The sequence below is a fragment of the Cibotium barometz genome, chromosome 18 (assembly GCF_041138505.1).
Source record: "Cibotium barometz isolate CiBa-2024 chromosome 18, ASM4113850v1, whole genome shotgun sequence".
Classification (NCBI taxonomy): domain Eukaryota; kingdom Viridiplantae; phylum Streptophyta; class Polypodiopsida; order Cyatheales; family Cibotiaceae; genus Cibotium; species Cibotium barometz.
Genome location: NC_141063.1, coordinates 20,040,486 through 20,058,379, shown reverse-complemented (window position 1 = coordinate 20,058,379; position 17,894 = coordinate 20,040,486). Strand labels below are relative to the sequence as shown.

Here is a 17,894-nt window from a genome sequence, read left to right as displayed (position 1 = left end):
AGAGTGTTATGTGGGGAGATACTGCATCAATCCATTGCAGTCCCATAAAGCCCAAGATGCCATGGATTGCCCATGAGAAGAGGGGGTTGAGGATCTACGTGCCTATGGCCATCATTGAACCCAGCCACTCTAAGTGTGTGAAGAATAGAATCCTCCATTGGCGTGTACTTTGTTAGTCTTACTAGTCCCCAACCTTGTTCCACCTAGTATAGAACTCTCTCCTCACTAGTCCCAAAGGATACAAATCACCTATAAGGTAACACGTGTGCATGAGAAGACGCCTAGCCAATGAACCTGTCTGCCCTGAAACCCTGAAGCCAGTCAAGTGGTAAATCTGTGTCAATTTGCCGATTGTGTCTGCGAGTGCCTCGGAAGTCCTATAAGTGATGATGTAACACTCAGGCAAGGGAAGCTCTCTAAATACTTTCAGAAGCACCCATGTAGAGGTGGGTCCCCTCTCCCATCTGGACCACTGCATGTATTCTGAGAAGCAGAGTGGACATCCTGAGTCATCAACAAATTACTCATTCCACATGATATGCTACCTGTCCATCTCATCCCGAGTCTGAGGGGAAACCCATGAGAGGGATGCTCAGATGTGTCATGATTGTTTCCAATGTTTGAGAAGAGGGTAGTCCAATGTGGACATCTATGAAGGTCCACCTCATGCTCAGCAGCCAATCAGTCCCTCTGTGAGTTATACAGACCTGAATCTACTGAGTGAAGAAATTTTTCAAAGGCTCATTGCCAAGAAGGAGCCCTCTAGTGACCAAGTTATATAGCAAGGCTCTGCGCTCGATGTCAATATTGATAATGTTGAGGCTTCCCTTGTGTCTAAGGAAGATGATAGTGCTCCAGGCACTGTGGCTCTCGTATCATGCGTACCATCAGATCTGGTCCAAAGATAGTTCTGCGCTGGTGGAGGCTAAGTCTTGGGTGGTGGAGGTCAGAAAGAATGACTTTCACCTGATGTTCTTTAAGACTGGAGCAAACTGTCTTGTGGGGGTCAAATCAAACTCGCAGCTTTCTATTGCAGTGTTGTTTAGGCAGTATATCAACTGCTCCATGAATTGGCCTGCAGAATAGACCCCAGATTTAAAAAAATAGGCAGGCCATGTATCCTGGTGGTTGTTGGTGATCCAGAGTCTTAAAATGTGGTGTACTTCTTCTTGTAGCACAACCAAGGATTGAGTGGTTTAGATATTTTGGTTTCTGTTTCTGTTAAAACTTGCATGTGTTGTCATGCATAACAAAATTTGATAGGCCTTCTGAGCATGGTGTGAGGCTTGATGTTCAACTGGGCCATACGTTGGTTCTTCTGTCTGTGGTGTATTTTCTGATAAAACGGATATGAATTTCCTCGTAACTCTTTATAGGACATAGTGAATTTTTCGTCTTGTATATGCTAGCTTTGTGTGTGCTCACTGTGTGGCTGTGTTTGCTTCACATGTGCTTACACAGGTGAAAACTCACTTTCTGTTTATTTGCAGTGGTGTTGTTTGGATGTTCTCCTTTCCATTCCACGGAGAAGGGTTTGTTGCACACATTCTAATGCCCCTGCAATCTCCGATTCTATTCTTAAAGCTGTTCTTCTAGATGCAATAAGCAGGTACGAAAAATTGCATGTTTAAAAAGCATCATTCTAGAAATCTAGGCTGTGCTTATGTAGAATGTGGATTTCAAAGCACTTTTGCAAAGTAGTGTTAGTTCTTAAAAAGACCTGCTGGTATCTCACTGTGATTAACTTGATTTCTACAGAGCATAACCTAAACGCACCTTGCATAGTTCAATAAACGCTTTATGGAAAAATGGCTCACCCATGACTGTATCAGAGGGTAGCATGTCTGTTGATATTTTGCTTGATTAAAGAAAAGATCCTTCAATTAGTTAAAAAACACACATATGCATGTAAAACCTATGGATACTCTCCAAAGAAGTTCTCATCCACCCACTTGGCATCCATAGCCGAATAATTATTGAACTTGACAAGGTACTTTCTAGTAACCTTGCCATGCGATCCCCTTCTTTCCTTATGAAAGAGAATCTGCTCTAGTTGAAGAACTTCCTCTGGCTCTTCAACTTTTGGTGGATCCTCGTTCACTAGTTTCAAAGGTTCGGGACCCTTATAAGCTCTTAGGAGACTAAAAGCATTGTGAATCCTCCAATGATCGGGTAATGCTAGTTTGAATGCCACATCATTGATCTTTTCCAATATTTGGAAAGGTCCATAGTACCTGTTGCACAACTTAGGATAAACCTTCTCTTTGCCCTTCTTCTTGCCAACCTTGCTTTCTCAAACTTCAACAATGCCCAATCACCTTCCTTGTACTCCACCGCCCTTCTATGCTTATCTGCAACCTTTTTTTGCTTGGCCCCTGACCTCTATATGGCTGTCCGCCCCTGTGCAAAAGCCGTGTCCAAATCTCTGACATACTCATCTGCTACAAAGATCCCATCCTTACCTTTGTGCTTCCCTTTCTTGCCATGCCGTGGAGAGGGTGGCCTAGAAGGAGAAGAAGAAGAAGAAGAGGAAGAAGAAGAAGAAGATAAATGGCTTGATGAAGAAGATGGGCTCTTGGACCTTTTCCAACCATGTCGACTTTTCCCACAATGAGAGTGGGCTGATTTGGAATGGCGCCTCTTCCTTCGATGAGAAGGTGGAGGAATGGGTGATCTCTTTGAGAGGGAGATGTCTTTGATGAAGACTCTAGATTTTTCAGTCGCATCCTCCTTTGTTGGTTGCTCATCCCCTTTGTTCATTTGCTCGATCTTCTTAGATAGTTGCTGAAAAATTCTCATCAAGTCGGGATCTTCGAGAATAGTGTCCAAATCGGTCATAGTTTCTTTGACCATATGGGTTTCTGGGTCTTCTTGGGTTTGCTTTCCACTTTTGGTGGCTTGGTACTCTTCTTGGTGGTAAGTGCTTTTCATTGCTTGAAGCAAAATCAAAAAGCACCGCGTGTAAAGATTGTTATCCCCCATAGGAGATGTATATAAACTTTGCTCTGATACTACTGAAATAGGCCTTCGTAAGAGTTGTGGCACGGGTACTTAGCTTATCTTCAAGAAAACAACAATTTCACGCGTAAAACCTTGAGAAAATCTAAAAATAAATAAAAGAGAGAGAGTATAGAGAGAAGACACCACACTAGGGGTCGATATAGCCTTGGGCCGAACCCACCCCCCCCGCCCTCGAGTTATATTAGATAAAACTCCTTGAGGAGTCTCGAGGACAAGTTCTTAGAGCTAGATAGCTCTCTTATCTTTTTTTTCTTTTTTTCAGAAAGAAACTTCTATTAAGTATGAGAAAAACATACAACAATCACAGCTATAAGTTAGAAAAGAATAGAATCACCCCAATATGTAAGGTGATTTCAACCAGTGAGGAGCATCATGATGCCATGTAAGACCTGTGGTACTAGAGGAAAAGAAGATGCCATGGTCCCATTCCCGCATAAATATCACACGCTTCACCTGCGCATAACGAGAGGGCCCCTGAATGCGAGCCCAAGTAGCCATAAGAGTGTGGATGATATCACCCCATATAGTACTAATGCACTGAGACCCAAAAATTTGGACACCCTCAATAGCCTCCGTGCATCTAGCTCTCCAGATCTGCCATGTTGTAATACTAGCAATAATCTTCCAACTGGTGTCAATCCTCTATGTAGGGGGTGTATAATCAGAGTGAGGAACATCCTGCAGTAAACCATGCTGGGCAATACCTCTACGAATGAAAAAAGCAAAATCTGTACCACTACCCTCATAAAAAAGCTGTGGACCGGATTGGGAGAGCCAAGCAACTGCCCACCAAGTCACATGCATGGCTCGGCCACTCAATTTGCCCATAAGTTGGGCTACAGGACCCCAAATCTGTTGTGCAATGCTGCATCCCCATAGACAATGTTGTACGGTTTCAGAATCTGCCGCACATCTAGGACACGAAGGTGCTACACCCGAAAACTGATCTCCGCTGATTGGTGGGGAGACCACAATGTAAGAATAACCAAAAGAAATGAGAGATCCCCACTAAAGATATCTGATAGGACTGCCACCATATAGCCACAAACACCAAGAGCCATGAGTCACTATCTGAGGAGAAGGGTCAATGAACTAGTGCTTCCTCGAGCGACCAACAATCTCCTCAATCTCCCACCAGGCATGATAAAATAAATGAGGCAAACTGTATCCTCCTAGCCCGGGAGAGCAATGTCTATCCTCGAAAAAACTCCCAGCCAACTAGGATGATAGTCTCCGTGAAAGGTCCTAGAAAGCCACTCATGCAGAATAGCTGCATCAATCAGATCAATACGAATGCGAGAGCCCCTAAGATGCTGAGTGGATGCAACTCTCCAATCCTCTGGAAGACTCTTAAAGGTCTTCCAAGCAAGAACTGTGTATGCGCATCTCTCCCATCCTGACCATTGCATATAACGAGATGCACTAAGTGGCCGACCAGCCTCATCCCTAATAAACTCATTCCACATAATAAGGTTTCGGTCAGCCTCGTCCCCAAAGATCTAGGAAGCCTTTGTCTCAAAAAATATCTCATGCTTCTCCATGCTCTGACAATGGCTGCAATAAGAGGGGAAGATGGTGCCCTAATATCAGCCTCTGTGAACAAAAAACGTGTGTTGGGCATCCAGTCTCTCTCGACCCTGGGTGTACATCTCGAAAGAAAAAATTCTTCCAAGGCTCAGTGCCAGGTAGAAAACCTCTGACCACAAGTTTGCAAAGCAACACCCTACACTGAACATCCAGATCGATAATATTCAAGCCTCCCTCTTGTTTGGGCTGAATAACTGTGAGCCAAGCTACCCTGGCACGAGTGCCTGAGGTGCCATCCAAGCCCGACCAGAGAAAATTGCAGATCAATCTCCGCAATTGGCCAATGCACGCACGAGAGAAGCACCAACAAGAGGCAATAAACCAAGCTGAGGCAAGCAAAACTTGATTAGCCTCCAAAGCTCTGGAGGCTAAATCTAATCTCCTGGAGCTCCAATGGAGGACCTTCTTCAAGATACTCATAAGTACCGGAGCAAACTGCTGTGCAGGAGAAATATCAATCCCAACTTGGCATCCCAAATATCTAGCAGTGCATCCTCTGCTGATCCAAGTAAAACCAAGCTCTGCACCCCAATTAACTCTCGGTGAATCACTAACCCAAAAACCAACAGATTTGTGCCAATTAATGAGTGTCCCTGCTGCCAAACAGAAGTCCTCTAGTGCTATCCCGAAGGAACATAAGCATATATGTGAAGCCTCCAAAAACAGGGTTGTGTCATCGGCTAACACAGAGTCAACCAACTCCTCTTGACTACGAAGAGGCAACCTCAATCCTGAAATACCAACAGTGGAGCAGAGAAAGATGCTCATGGCCTCTGCAACTATGATATATAATAAAGGAGCTAATGGGCAGCCCTGTCGTACTAAGCAGAAATCTGAAACCACTCTCCTCTATCACCGCAAGCAAGAACTCTACTGTGGGCATCACGATACATGCATGAAACTCCCTTGATCCATCTCTGAGAGAAGCCCATATGACTAAGAGTACCCTCAAGGAAGTCCCAATCCACTCTGTCATAGGCCTTCTCAAAATCCAAGAGCAGAATGGCTAAGGACTGATTGCTCGCTTTAGCCCATTCGACGGCCTCCCAAAACGAGAAAATGTTATCAAAGATGCTCCTACTGTGTAAGAATCCATTCTAGGTATCATGAATAACATCCTGCAAAATTGGCTGCAACCTGATGCTCACTGCCAGAGCAAGAATATTATAGGCAGTCCCAAGTAAGGTGATAGGTCTCCACTGGCCAATCAATGTCTTATCCCCGCTCTTAGGAATAAGATAAATAAGCCCCTCAGTAGAGAAGAAGGCATAGAACCTGTGTCCCACATCTCCTGCAAAGCCAATGTGATCTCAGCCCCAATCTCATCCCAAGAAGGCCATCCTCCCGTGGACACTTACCATGAGGTAAGGCATGAAGAGCATGACTGAACTCATAGAAAAAGGGGCATCCAGAGCGGCACACATCTCCTCAGTGATCAAATGTGGCAATGCATTCCAAACCTTCCTCTGTGCCCTATGTCTCAAATCAGAATGTGGCTCAGCACTAAGAAGCTGGCAATAGAAATCGGCGGCAATCTGTCTAACCATAAGAGGATCTGAGTGAAAAGTGCCATGTGAATCCTGCAACTGCCTGACACTATCTCTAGCATGAGATGGGCCATGAGAACCAAGGAAATGTTTGTTACATCTGCCACCCATCTGTTTCCAAAAGGATTCCTGGGCGTGGAAACGGTACTCTGCGCACTGCTCAAGAGAGTGATGAAGTTCTGGTCTAACAATACATAAAGAATATGCAACCCATTGAGCATGAGGATGTTTCTCGTGCTCTTTCTGCAAGGCAGCCAATCCACGTCTAATAGCCCTTTCTAAGTCCAAGGCCTCTTGCCTCTTAGACAGCCTCCTAGCTTGGCCCCTCGATCTGGGACAATCTCCATGATCATCAGTAATCGATGGATCAGGAACAAGCACAAGGACCCAGGGCACACCATCAAGAGTGGTGGTAACGGCCGCGGAAGATGAGGTGGGAGAGCTCGGGAGGATTGGTACCTCTAGAACCTAGCCAAAGGATGCCCCTATGGAAGCTAAAAGCTTCCAATAGGACCGAGGAAGAGTAGGGAACTGTAGTGAGACCGGGGTAAGGCGCTAATCCTCCACCACTCACCTGGTTACTGAAAGAAGAAAATCTTCCCAGGACCAAGAGGAAAGGGGCTGTTAGCCAAAGCCTGAGAAGTAGCTTCCGAAGAATGAAAGTCCACCTAGAAGAAGCCTCAACCAAGTAAACGAGTATCCTGAAAGTTCACAATCAGCTCCGAAGGGAGAGCTACTAGAACCATTCACGATCCTGCAAACGAGAGGGGTGGGAACCATAAACTCTCGCAACAAGGGTAGTCTGGACCTTAAGGCCAATGTCGTGCTGAAGAGAGGTGAGATCGTCTTGTGAAAAATTGATGATTCTCCCGGCCAGTGGGGGTGATGAGAGATTGGCTGCGGCAGCAGAAAAAGCCATAAGACCAATCAAGAAAAGTGGGCGGCCGACTTGAATCCAGAAAAAAAACTGCTGGGAAACGGGAGCAAAGGAAGGGGGTCAAAGGCAGGAGCAGCTGGGGAAGCAAGGGCAAAGGGGCAGGTGGGTGCAGGCGGGGACTGAAGAAGGCAGGGGGCGGGCAGCAAAGGGGTTGGCAGGGCAGCAAAAGGGGCTGGCGGGGGCAGCAAAAGGGGCAGGCGAAGGCAGGCAAGGGGCAGCAGAGGGGCTGGCGGGGGCAGCTGAAGGGCAGGCGGGGACTGAAGAATGGCTAGCGAAGGGCAGGCGGGGACTGAGGAAAGGCTAGCGAAGGCTGCAGAGGGACACGTGGGGGGTTGCATCAATTGGGCAGGCAAAGGCAGCAGAGGCAGGCGGGAGCAGCAAAGGAGCAGGCGGAGGCAACAGACGGCAGACGGGGGCAGCAGCGCAGTTTCACGACTTCAGCACCTTGCAATGTCCACTTCTATGAGAGATCACGACCTACCATGATCTCTTATCTTTTTATAGTCTCAACAATGAGAGAATAGCTGAGTTTATAGTTCTTGCCCAAAATCACTTAAGCAAAGCACTTTAAAACTCACTTTTAGTCCAAAAAGCATCTTTTTAATAATAAAAGATCCTCTTTTTAGTATTTAAAAAGCTTTTAATCTTTTGCTTTCCAAAAGCTAGTCACATCATTCCAAGCATGTAAGGTGACCATGCGTTGCTATCCTTCCACGTGTCAGTGCCACACCACCTTTTTTTTGGGCGCGCGTTGCGTTTTTGCATATCCGCAACATGTATTTTGATGCTTCGGTGACACTGTCTCTGGATCTAGCCAATGCAAGAGTAAGAGAACGACCAACTAGAAGTAATGTACAACATCATGCCCTCGAGGAAGGCCCAAGCCGCTTTTTTGTAGGCCTTCTTGAAGTCAAGCAGGAGAACGGGCAAGTTGTGTCCCAAAGTCTCGGGCAGCTGTGGCCTCCTGGAAAGTAAATATATATCCCGATTCCATGATGCCTCTGTCCCAAATTCTGGTTGCCATGGATGAAATCTAGGAGTGGTTGAAGGCAGTGGCTGATGGTATGGGCCTAAATCTTCTATGTAATGCTGAGAAGGGCTATTGGTTGCCAATATTGATTCTCTTGGTGATCTTTCGAACTAGGTGAATGAATCCCTGTAATAGGCACACCAGCATGGTACGTGTCCACATGATCTCATTGAAGGTGGACTCAAGGTTGTCTTCAATGAGTGTCCAGTGCTGCTGGACAAAGGCCATGGTCAATTCATCCTCGCCAAGTCTCTGAGAGCCTGAAATGGACTGGCAAGCCTGTTGGCCACCTAAAGGGTGGTGAGACTAGCACGGAATGAGAGTGAAACCACCAATCGGGTGTGCTTCCACGTTTGCTGTTGAGCATGTGAAGTAGTTGATGGTGATCTTGCTGATCTTGATTTTATTTTATTTTGGTGGTGGGCGGTGTGTTTCTCAGACTTCACCATCTTATTGAGGCCTTGAAGCTGGCGGATACGATCTTGTTTTTGCTGAGGTCTTGTAGAGGCAAGGAAACCTTTAGTGATAAGAAGGAAGTCATGGTCCAAGATAACTATTTTGTCTTTGGAATCTCAATGATGTGGAGGGTGATCTGCATCTAAGGGGTTACTGGGTTTTTTTTTCTGTAGGTGCTATAGCAAGGTGATGCTGCTGTGAAGACTGTGTTCCTGATGTCTAAAGCTAGCAGGCTGGCTCTAGCGGCCCCCTCAAGAAAGTGGATGACTATTGAAAGGGCCAGGTCCAGTCTAGCCAGCCATACATGGCTCAAAGGAGAGAGACTGCATGATCCCCTCAATCTGTCTCTTACTGGGACTGTCAAGAATCATGTGGATTTTCAGTCGTCCATACTGCCAAGGATCATTCTGGAGTAAGGATGTTGGGAATGTGATAAGATTTGTGCCAGCAGGAATGCCAATCAATCGGCCCTGATCACTATTCTTCTCATTAATGTAGAATCACCCTAGATTGGTGAGGTGACATGGTGTTCAGAGTGGGACAATGCTCACTCTAGGAGGTTTATTGAAACTCTACCGGACTTCTGTGACACCATGCTGTCTGCTGGTCAGAGGAGACACAATTATGTAGGAGTCTCCTTGGGATGCCTGCAGCGTGGGCCATGTCAGCTGCCGTTGTCCAGGGGGACCTGAATCACCTTCCTGAGAGCCGGACCAATCAATGGGAGAAGCTTGTGGTACTCCTTTGGCAGACATGGGAAGCAGATGGTCACTGGAAAGCCAACATGGACACAAGCAGATCAGAGTGGGGCGTGAAGCCGTGGTACTGTTGGGTGAAGTACTTACATCCGTTCTGTATTGGGATTGTGTTTAGATGCAGGACTATATCTGCAAGGGAGGCTAAGTTGAACTCAATCTTAATGTATCCTTTGCCAAGGAACTGAATGTCCTCTCCCGCCATGAATGACATACCCACAGCCTCATCGAGCCACACATTCACGAGTGCCTGACCGCTTGCCAGACCCCACTCTAGTGTGACTACTGTTGGGTATTTCGGGGTCTCTTGTGTCCTGTATGTCCACCATGTATACTTGTCAATATGTGTGCATCCGTTCCATTGGTGTGGAACGGGGGAACGTGGAGGAATGGAACTTGGGAACGGCGGAACGTGGAGGAACGCTTTTTTTTTTTCCCCTGATTCGTGAAACGGCACCCTTAACGTTTTTTTTTCCACGTTCTGGCCGCCGGCAGCGTAATAGCGTATCCTTCTTTTTTTTTTTTTTGAATAGAAGGGTTACGGGTGCCCAAAACGTTTTGGGCACCCTTTGTATTAAAAAAAAAAAAACGAATACCTGCAAGTAGCGCCGCCGCCGACCCCTAAAAAAAAAACATGGGAAAAAAAGAATAGATTATGCAACGTTTTTTTTAAACGTTGAAAGACGACCTGCCAGGCTGCCCTGCAACGTTCAAAAAAAAAACGTCAATATCAACGTTTAAAAAAAAACGTACCTCTCTGAGAACTTATAAAAACCTGCAGAGTGCAGCTGCAGGTACAGTGTGCATAGCCAAGTACAATCTCTCTCTCTCATTATTCATAGCCAAGTACATTGTACAATCTCTCTCTCTCTCTCTCTCTCTCTCTCATAAGGGAACCAAGACAGCTTTCTCTCTCTCATAGCCAAGTACAATCTCTCTCTCTCTCTCTCTCTCTCTCTCTCTCTCTCTCTCTCTCTCTCTCATATAATGCCTCCTAAGGGAACCAAGAGAGCCAAGAAGAACGAAGCATGGTCATGGTGGGATGAGGTGGATATTCTTGAGGCCAATCAAGGCGGAGGAGCTAGGAAGTGGAAATGTCGCTATTGTGGCAGCACCAAACATGGGGGAGTCAACCGAGTTCGAGGTCACCTAATCCATGAGCCGGGACAAGAAATCCAACCATGCTTGTCAATCTCAGCTGAGAAAAAGAGAGAGCTAGAAGCTAGGCATAATGAAGTGATTTTTCGTGCTCCTCCTCCAAGAGCTATGGCTGCGAACCCATCATTCTTTACAACTCCTTCAAGCAACTTCTCCACATCTGTAGGCTCTTCTTCCATGCATCAACCACCACCCCCCAAAGGCACGCAAAGAACTCTTGCGGGTTCTTGGAATCCACGCAAACGAGAAGCCGTGGAAGCAGCTATTGCAAGGTTCTTCTACCATGACCACATCGCTTTCAATGTGGCAAGGTTCCCTTATTTTCGGGAAATGGTTCGTCTCATTGCTGAATTTGGACCAACCTACACTCCCCCTTCTTCGGAGAGCCTTCGAACCACGCTTTTGGCAAAGGAAAAGGAAGCTGTTGAGCAAGCCATGCAAAACGTCAAGGAAGGGTGGCAACGCAACGGTGTCTCCATCATTAGTGATGGATGGAGTGATAGCCAATCTCGCTCCATCCATGGCATCATCGCACACTCTCGAGGGAACACATTTTTTGTGTCTTCCCATGATGCCTCTCCAACGGGCAAGTATGCCGACGTCATCATGGAGGAATGGGCAGAGGCAATTGAGCAAGTGGGTCCTCAAGATGTGATCCAGGTCATTGGTGATGGGGAGGCCTCAAATCGAGCTACAGGCGACCTTCTTTTGGCAAGGTATCCACACATCACATTCACTCCATGCATTGCACATGGCTTGAATAATCTTCTGAAAGACATTGATGGTCTTTCATGGGTAGCACCATGCATAGCAAAGGGAAAAGACATAGTTTCATTCATCACTCGGCACACATTTAGCCTCTCCGAGTTTAGGAAAAGATCCCCAAACTTGGATCTTAAAAAATATTCAGAAACTCGTTTTGCATATAATTTTATTATGCTAGAGAGGCTAGTTGCACTCCATAACATTCTCAAGCAGCTTGTAGTGAGTGATGAGTGGAGCACGTGGCCCACTGCCCGTAGCACACAAGGAACAACTTGTTACACCCACATCATGGATGCTCCTTTGTGGGTGAAGATTGAGCATGTTGTCAACATTACGAAGCCCATTATCTACATGCTGCGTATGGTGGATGGGAAAAAACCTTGCATTGGCAAAGTTTATGAGGGCATGGACAAGATGGTGGAGCGTATCCTTTCTTTGGAGCCCGACACAACAAAGAAGGCAGAACTTCAAAGTTTGTGTCAAGCAAGGTGGGACCGATATCACTCACCAATGCATGCAACTGCATTTGTGATTGATCCAGAGTTTCAAGGCAAAGGCCAGGAATCGGATGAAGAAGTCACAAATGGCTGGGACAAAATCCTTGCCAGATTGGTGCCTGATGCTACGATGAGAAGCAAGATTAGAATTGATTTGGGAAAGTACAGAGCAAAGACAGGTAATTTTGGTTCAGCAGATGCCCAGCAAGATAGGACACTTATGGGAGGTGCTCTTTGGTGGGAGAACTACGGATCGGGTACTCCAGAGCTACAACAGCTTGCAATGCGCATTCTCAGTCAAAATGCAAGTTCTTCTCCAATTGAGCAACTATGGAGTGTTTTTAGCCATGTTGCCTCGAAGAAGAGAAATCGGCTACTCACTACCAGAACAAATGACCTTGTGTATGTGTCAGCCAACTTGCGACTATTAGCCCAGGTTGCTAGTGGTGACTTTGACCATGAGAGCTTCATAGATATGGAGCCATAGTCTGAGTCGGATGATGACGACCCTCCACCTCCACCTGCATCGATGCATGATGCATCTATGGATGATCTAGCTGACATCTTTGCACCTATTTGATATCACCTAGGACTTTAGGTTTCTTTGTTCTTAGCTATCTAGCTTTCACTATGTGGCTGTACATTGTACAAGCTATTGTACTTCTGGTTTTCTAAATATGAACAAGGTCATTGAGTTTGCTATCAAATTCTTGTCTTTTTTTGTCTACTTTCAATTGTATATTTGTCTCTTTTTACCTGCTTTTAATTGTATATTTGTCTACTCATGTGTATTGAAATATGATAACGTGTCGTTCCGGATCCCGTTCCGGATTGCAAGGGGTCCCGTTCCCGTTCCGGATTGGCCCCTCGTTCCCATATCCGTTCCCGTTCCCTGGTGACTATGTCTAGCCTACCTATACCAGGGATCTCCAAGTGATGTAGCAAGATTCTCTCATCCTACCAATCAAGTGTACGCTACCAGTCTACCTTGCCAGATTTTTTAGGTCTCTCAGCAACCCCATATGGAATATTGAGTGGACACGAAAGTTGTGAACTATTGCATGCATTTGGGATCTTTGTTGATTATATTGTTTTTGAGAATTTGGAATTTTTTTCTCAAGGTTGGGGGGGATATAATTTTTTTTTTTAATAAACAAATTTGTATCGTACGAAACCGTACAATATTGTACGGTACCATATCGTACGAACCGTACGGTAGAAATAGGTTCGTACTGGTACAAGAAACAACCCTGTTTGATGGGTGTGATCCGTTATGAACCTCCGCTCGGCACTTTTGACCCTCGACAACCTCCCACACCTCAGCATCTGACTGTTCACATCCACTGTCTTCTCCCAACGTCTTTTGTTGGTTGCTTGTTTGGCCTTGCCTTCTTGCCTTCTGCAACTTCCCGCCTAATGCCGAGATTCGCACCAGCTGCACCATATCTTACTAACTTCCCCTCTGTTTGTTGATCCAACGTGCCTCTACTACCTACCTACTCTTCCGTGCCCTTCTCACCTCTATTGCAATCAACCAAGTTCTCTCTGCTCCAGTTCTTAGCAGTTCTCTTACCTACATTTGTAGGTACATCACAAGTTCACTCATCATGGATTTGCCTAGATCAGTCATCACCTTAGAGAAAATCTTTGAAGAAATTCTCCAACATGGCAAACCAAAGTGAGGCTTACACACATGAGAGATGGTTTGTGGAACATAGTAAAAAGGACAGATGAGAAGCCCGAGGGAGCTGCCACCTCTCCAGAAGTCAAAGCATGGGTGGATTGCAATGGCAAATCACTTTCCCATGTTGGCCTGGCCCTTGGGTCTTGCAGATAATTTGATACATCACATGAACTTCAACGAAACTGCAGGGGAGGTATGGGACAAGTTGGAAAATCCATCTAGCAATAAGATTATACATTAAAAATGGAGAATCACTCACTTCAAGAACACTCGAGCACTATTAGTTCTTTATTACAACTTGGTGCTCTCATTGCCAACATTAATGAAGACGACAAGAAGGTTGTCCTCTTCTCTAGTCTCCAAGACATAGACAGGTTAAAGTGCTCTCTAGACTAGAGTGTCTAGAGAGATGACTTATGACAATAGTCCTTGACGAAGACATGAGGTTACAGGACCAAAATAGAGTGATCCTCGACACGGAGAAAGGCTTCTTCTTACAACAAAGAAGCAAGTTCAAAGGCAAGGCAATGAAGTGCACCTGTTGTCGAAAGCTGGTCCATACTGAAGACAAGTGCTTCAAGAGGATGGCCAAGGAACAAGAGAAGAACCATCTATGCATTGAAGGGAGACTTGAACTCAAGTCTAAATCTTCCATCAAAGTCCAAATCTCTGTGCTTTAGACTTGAGTTCAAATCTCCCTTCAATGGAGAGATCCCAAACTTCCCTTTAGTACAAATCTCTAGGCATTGAAGCACTCAAAAGTTACCAGGAAACATCCATATGCAAAGTGGATGAAGTAGCTCTTTGACAGGAAATCTCCCCGGCTCTTGTGATGGCATCCACCAATGAGAGATTAGAGGAGCAGAAGAGGACACAGGCACACATCGTCAATATGGCCTTGATGGTTGAGATAATGATGGTGCATGAGCCAACAAGTTTGAAGGAAGCACAAGCTGGAGGGGGACCATGCAAACAAAGTATGACTCCATTATGAGAAACTACATTTGGTATCTTGGGATCGTCAGAGAGATGCAAGGTAATTGATACCAAGTGCATTTGGAGGCCAAGTACATATCTTTTGGTACATTAGAAAAGTACAAGGCACGACTCGTGGCGAAGGGCTTTCTAGAGGTCAAGGGACTTGACTTTTAGAAGACATTCATTGCCACATCCATAGTTGTTACGAGGCGCGCCTCTAACGGTTAGAGGCTTTTGAGGCGTACAAGTCTTCCGAGGCATTCGAGGCGTCTGGGCATAGTTGATTTCTTTTTTTGGATCATTTCTGGTTTTGCCGGTTTCTACCCATTTTCGTCCATTTGAGTCTCTAGACGGAGGCTATAAGGACGCCTCTAAGCTCTCAAGACTCACACACTCTCTCACAGTTTCATTTTCTAGGTGCCAGTAGTATCATCTTTATTTTTCATTTTCTGGGTTTTTTTTTATCCAGACATTGTATCAAATCCACCATGATGTAACTTTTGGTCTCATAGGTCATTATGGCCTTTTGAAGACGTTAATATAACATTTCATTTCATTTCATTTCTCTCGAGTCTCTCCCTCTCTCATACACACTCTCTCAAGAGAGAGATACCCCATACAGGTACTCCGATTTGTCTCATAGGCCGAGTTCGGTCTTTTGGAAGACGTTAATAAAATCTTTCTTTCTTTCTTTCTTTCTCCCTTCCTTAAGACTTAAGGCATCCCCTCTCACACACACTCTCTCACTCTCACACACTTACTCTCTCCCCCTCTCATACACACCCAGGTGATACCCTCTCTCTCTCTCTCTCTTTCTCTCTCTCTCTCTCTCTCTCTCTCTCTCTCCACCAATTGTTGTAACCTTTTTGGTCTCATAGGTCATTTTGGCCTTTTGAAGACATTAATATATGATTTCATTTCTCATAGGCCGACTTTGGCCTCTCGTAGACGTTAATATCTCTCTCTCTCTCTCTCTCTCTCTCTCTCTCTCTCTCTCTCTCTCTCTCTCTCTCACGTCTCTAACACGCCTCTAACGTCTCTAAAAAATACGAGTCTTTCGAGGCACGTACCATACCCGCCTCGTACCAAACGCCTCTAACGCCTCTAACAACCCTGCCTACATCTAGATTGACCACCATTTGCACGGTACCGGCTTTGGTTTCTCATGAGAAGTGGCTAGTAATGTTTATGAATGTGAAGTCCGTCTTTTTGAATGGACATCTCAAGGAGGAGGTGTATATGGAGCAACCCCTAGGATTTGTGATGCACAGTTCATAAGGGGAGCTATGTATGCTCCGGAAGGCATTATACGCGCTGAAATAGGCCTCTCAAGCTTGTTTTGAGCAGATTGACACATATTTTGTGAGTGTTGGTTTTCTTCAAAGTCCATCGGATGCAAATTCGTACATTTTCTCTCAACAGGGAAGTACATGATCATAGTCCTTTGTGTGGACAACCTAATTTTGATGCAGAACCATGAGAAGAAGCAAACAAAGGAGATGTTGAGTTTAGAGTTTGAAATGACAGATCTTGGGCTGATGCATTTTTGTGTGGATAGGTTACATGATCATAGTCCTTCGTGTTGACAGCCTAATTTTGACGGAGAACCAGGAGAAGAAGCAAACGAAGGAGATGTTGAGGTTAGAGTTTAAAATGACAGATCTTGGGCTGATGTATTTTTGTTTGGGGATTGAGGTATAGGAGGAGCTGGATTACATCATCATTTCTTAGCATACGTATCCAGTAAAAATTCTAAAGGCATTTGGTATGGCCGAAAGTCAGTTGGCACCCCTATGGAGCTTGCTGCAAAGTTGTCTGTAGAAGACACTTCTTCACTTGTGGAAATGAAGGAGTACAAGAAGTCAGGAGGGAGTTTGATCTTCTTGTACAATACACAGCCCGACATCACCTTTGTAATAAGTGGCAGGTTCTTGAATCACCTTGGGAGAACCATTGGAAGGTAGGGATGTGGATGTTACAATACATCCTCAGTACACTTGAGTACGATGTCACTATACCTCGGGTAGGACCTTGATGGTATAATGTGATTCAGATTGGGCAAGAGATTGTGATATCAGGAAAACAGTTTCTAGTTATTGTTTTTCACTTGGGTCTGAAATTACCTCTTGGATTAGTAGGAAACAACGCAAAGTGGCCCTTTCTTCTAAAAAGGCCAAGTAAAAGGCAGCATACTATGCTTCATGTTCAGCTTTTTGGGTGAGGAGAATTTTGGGGGACTTGAGTGGCTGAGGAGCAGTCAACCGAGTTGTTGTGTGCATGGTTACAAACACGTTTCCAAAATGTTTCCTACAAATCCTAGGCATTTCCTAAATGTTTCATCTGTTTGTTTGTTTGTTCACTTTTTCTTTCTTTCTTTTTTTTTTTGGGGGGGGGGGGGGGGGGGGGGGGGGGGGTGGCTTGGTGGAGGGGGTTGAACTCCCAAAAGACCTTTATATGCATTCTTGAGTGCAACCTCTCAAATTGTTAAGAACAATGCATTATCTTACATGAGAAATGGAAATAATCAACCTTTTGGAGAGTTTCTTACCACTTTTTTGAGAAAGCATGATAAGCATAGACATTTCTATAAGCTATGGAACTCCATGGATAAGCATAGACATTTCTATAAGCTATGGAACACATATTCAAGTCAAGCATCAAAATAAAAAAGACCTCCTGAATCCCATAAGGAAGACGTGTATATGTGTGGGAGTGTGTTACAACGCATTAGTTGTGTCTTGCTTAGTTGTATAGCTTGGAGTATTTCCTTCTTAACCATTCCTGGAGACATGAGCCTTGTAGCCTTGGGGAGGATGACATAGAACTTTCACTATATTTCATTGGATGTATTTAAGGTTCAGCAACAAATAACCTTACCATTAGCAAAGAGGTCGATGGAACATCCTGTGTTAACTCCTTAACTCCTCTTAGCATTCCTCTTCTTTCTTTCATTGGCATATCTTTTCTATGGGTGTGATGTTGTACCCAAATATAGTTGTTTTTAACAGAACATATCACCTCTTGAGGTAGTCCAATAACAACAGTTTTGTTTCTGAAGTTTGGAGAATGCAGGTGAGGATAATGTATTGCCACTTCTTAGATGTGTGAGATGGCTGATGCACTGGAATATTCTGCAGCGGATATATGCAACCAACCCTAGCTGTGAACAAAATAAAGGAGTGGAGGTACAGAAAGAAGTAATTGTGTGATTTGTAGTCTTATGACGTTTGCATATGATGAATGATGGAGATGAGTGATAGCTGACTAGTTCCCTGATAGGTGGTGTGGTCACTGGTTAGAGCAGCCTGGGCAGCAATTGCTGATTCAAACAAGCGGAGAGTTGCATCTATTGCTGCATTCTTATCCGCAATTATTCACCCCAACGTCTTTGGAGAGTTGTCAATGCATTACAATAATGGAGATGCTGGACCTCTCAAATGGGTAAGCGTTTCCTTTTTTCTGACATGATAGTAGGTGAG

At 45.0% G+C, this 17,894-nt stretch overlaps 1 protein-coding gene across 6 annotated transcripts in view; it reads left to right on the top strand.

The window, feature by feature from the left end:
* Window positions 1–17,894, top strand: part of LOC147629048 (tRNA/rRNA methyltransferase (SpoU) family protein) — a 276,989-nt gene that overhangs the window by 218,888 nt on the left and 40,207 nt on the right. For all 6 annotated transcript variants that reach the window (XR_015267878.1, XM_086812261.1, XM_086812260.1 and 3 more), the window contains 3 exons: window positions 1,491–1,609; window positions 17,474–17,600; window positions 17,695–17,856. Coding sequence is in view for 5 of the 6 variants with exons in the window: in XM_086812261.1 (XP_086668387.1) it covers window positions 1,491–1,609; window positions 17,474–17,600; window positions 17,695–17,856 (408 nt within the window). In the remaining variant the exon portion in view is untranslated. The remainder of the gene's footprint in view (window positions 1–1,490; window positions 1,610–17,473; window positions 17,601–17,694; window positions 17,857–17,894) is intronic.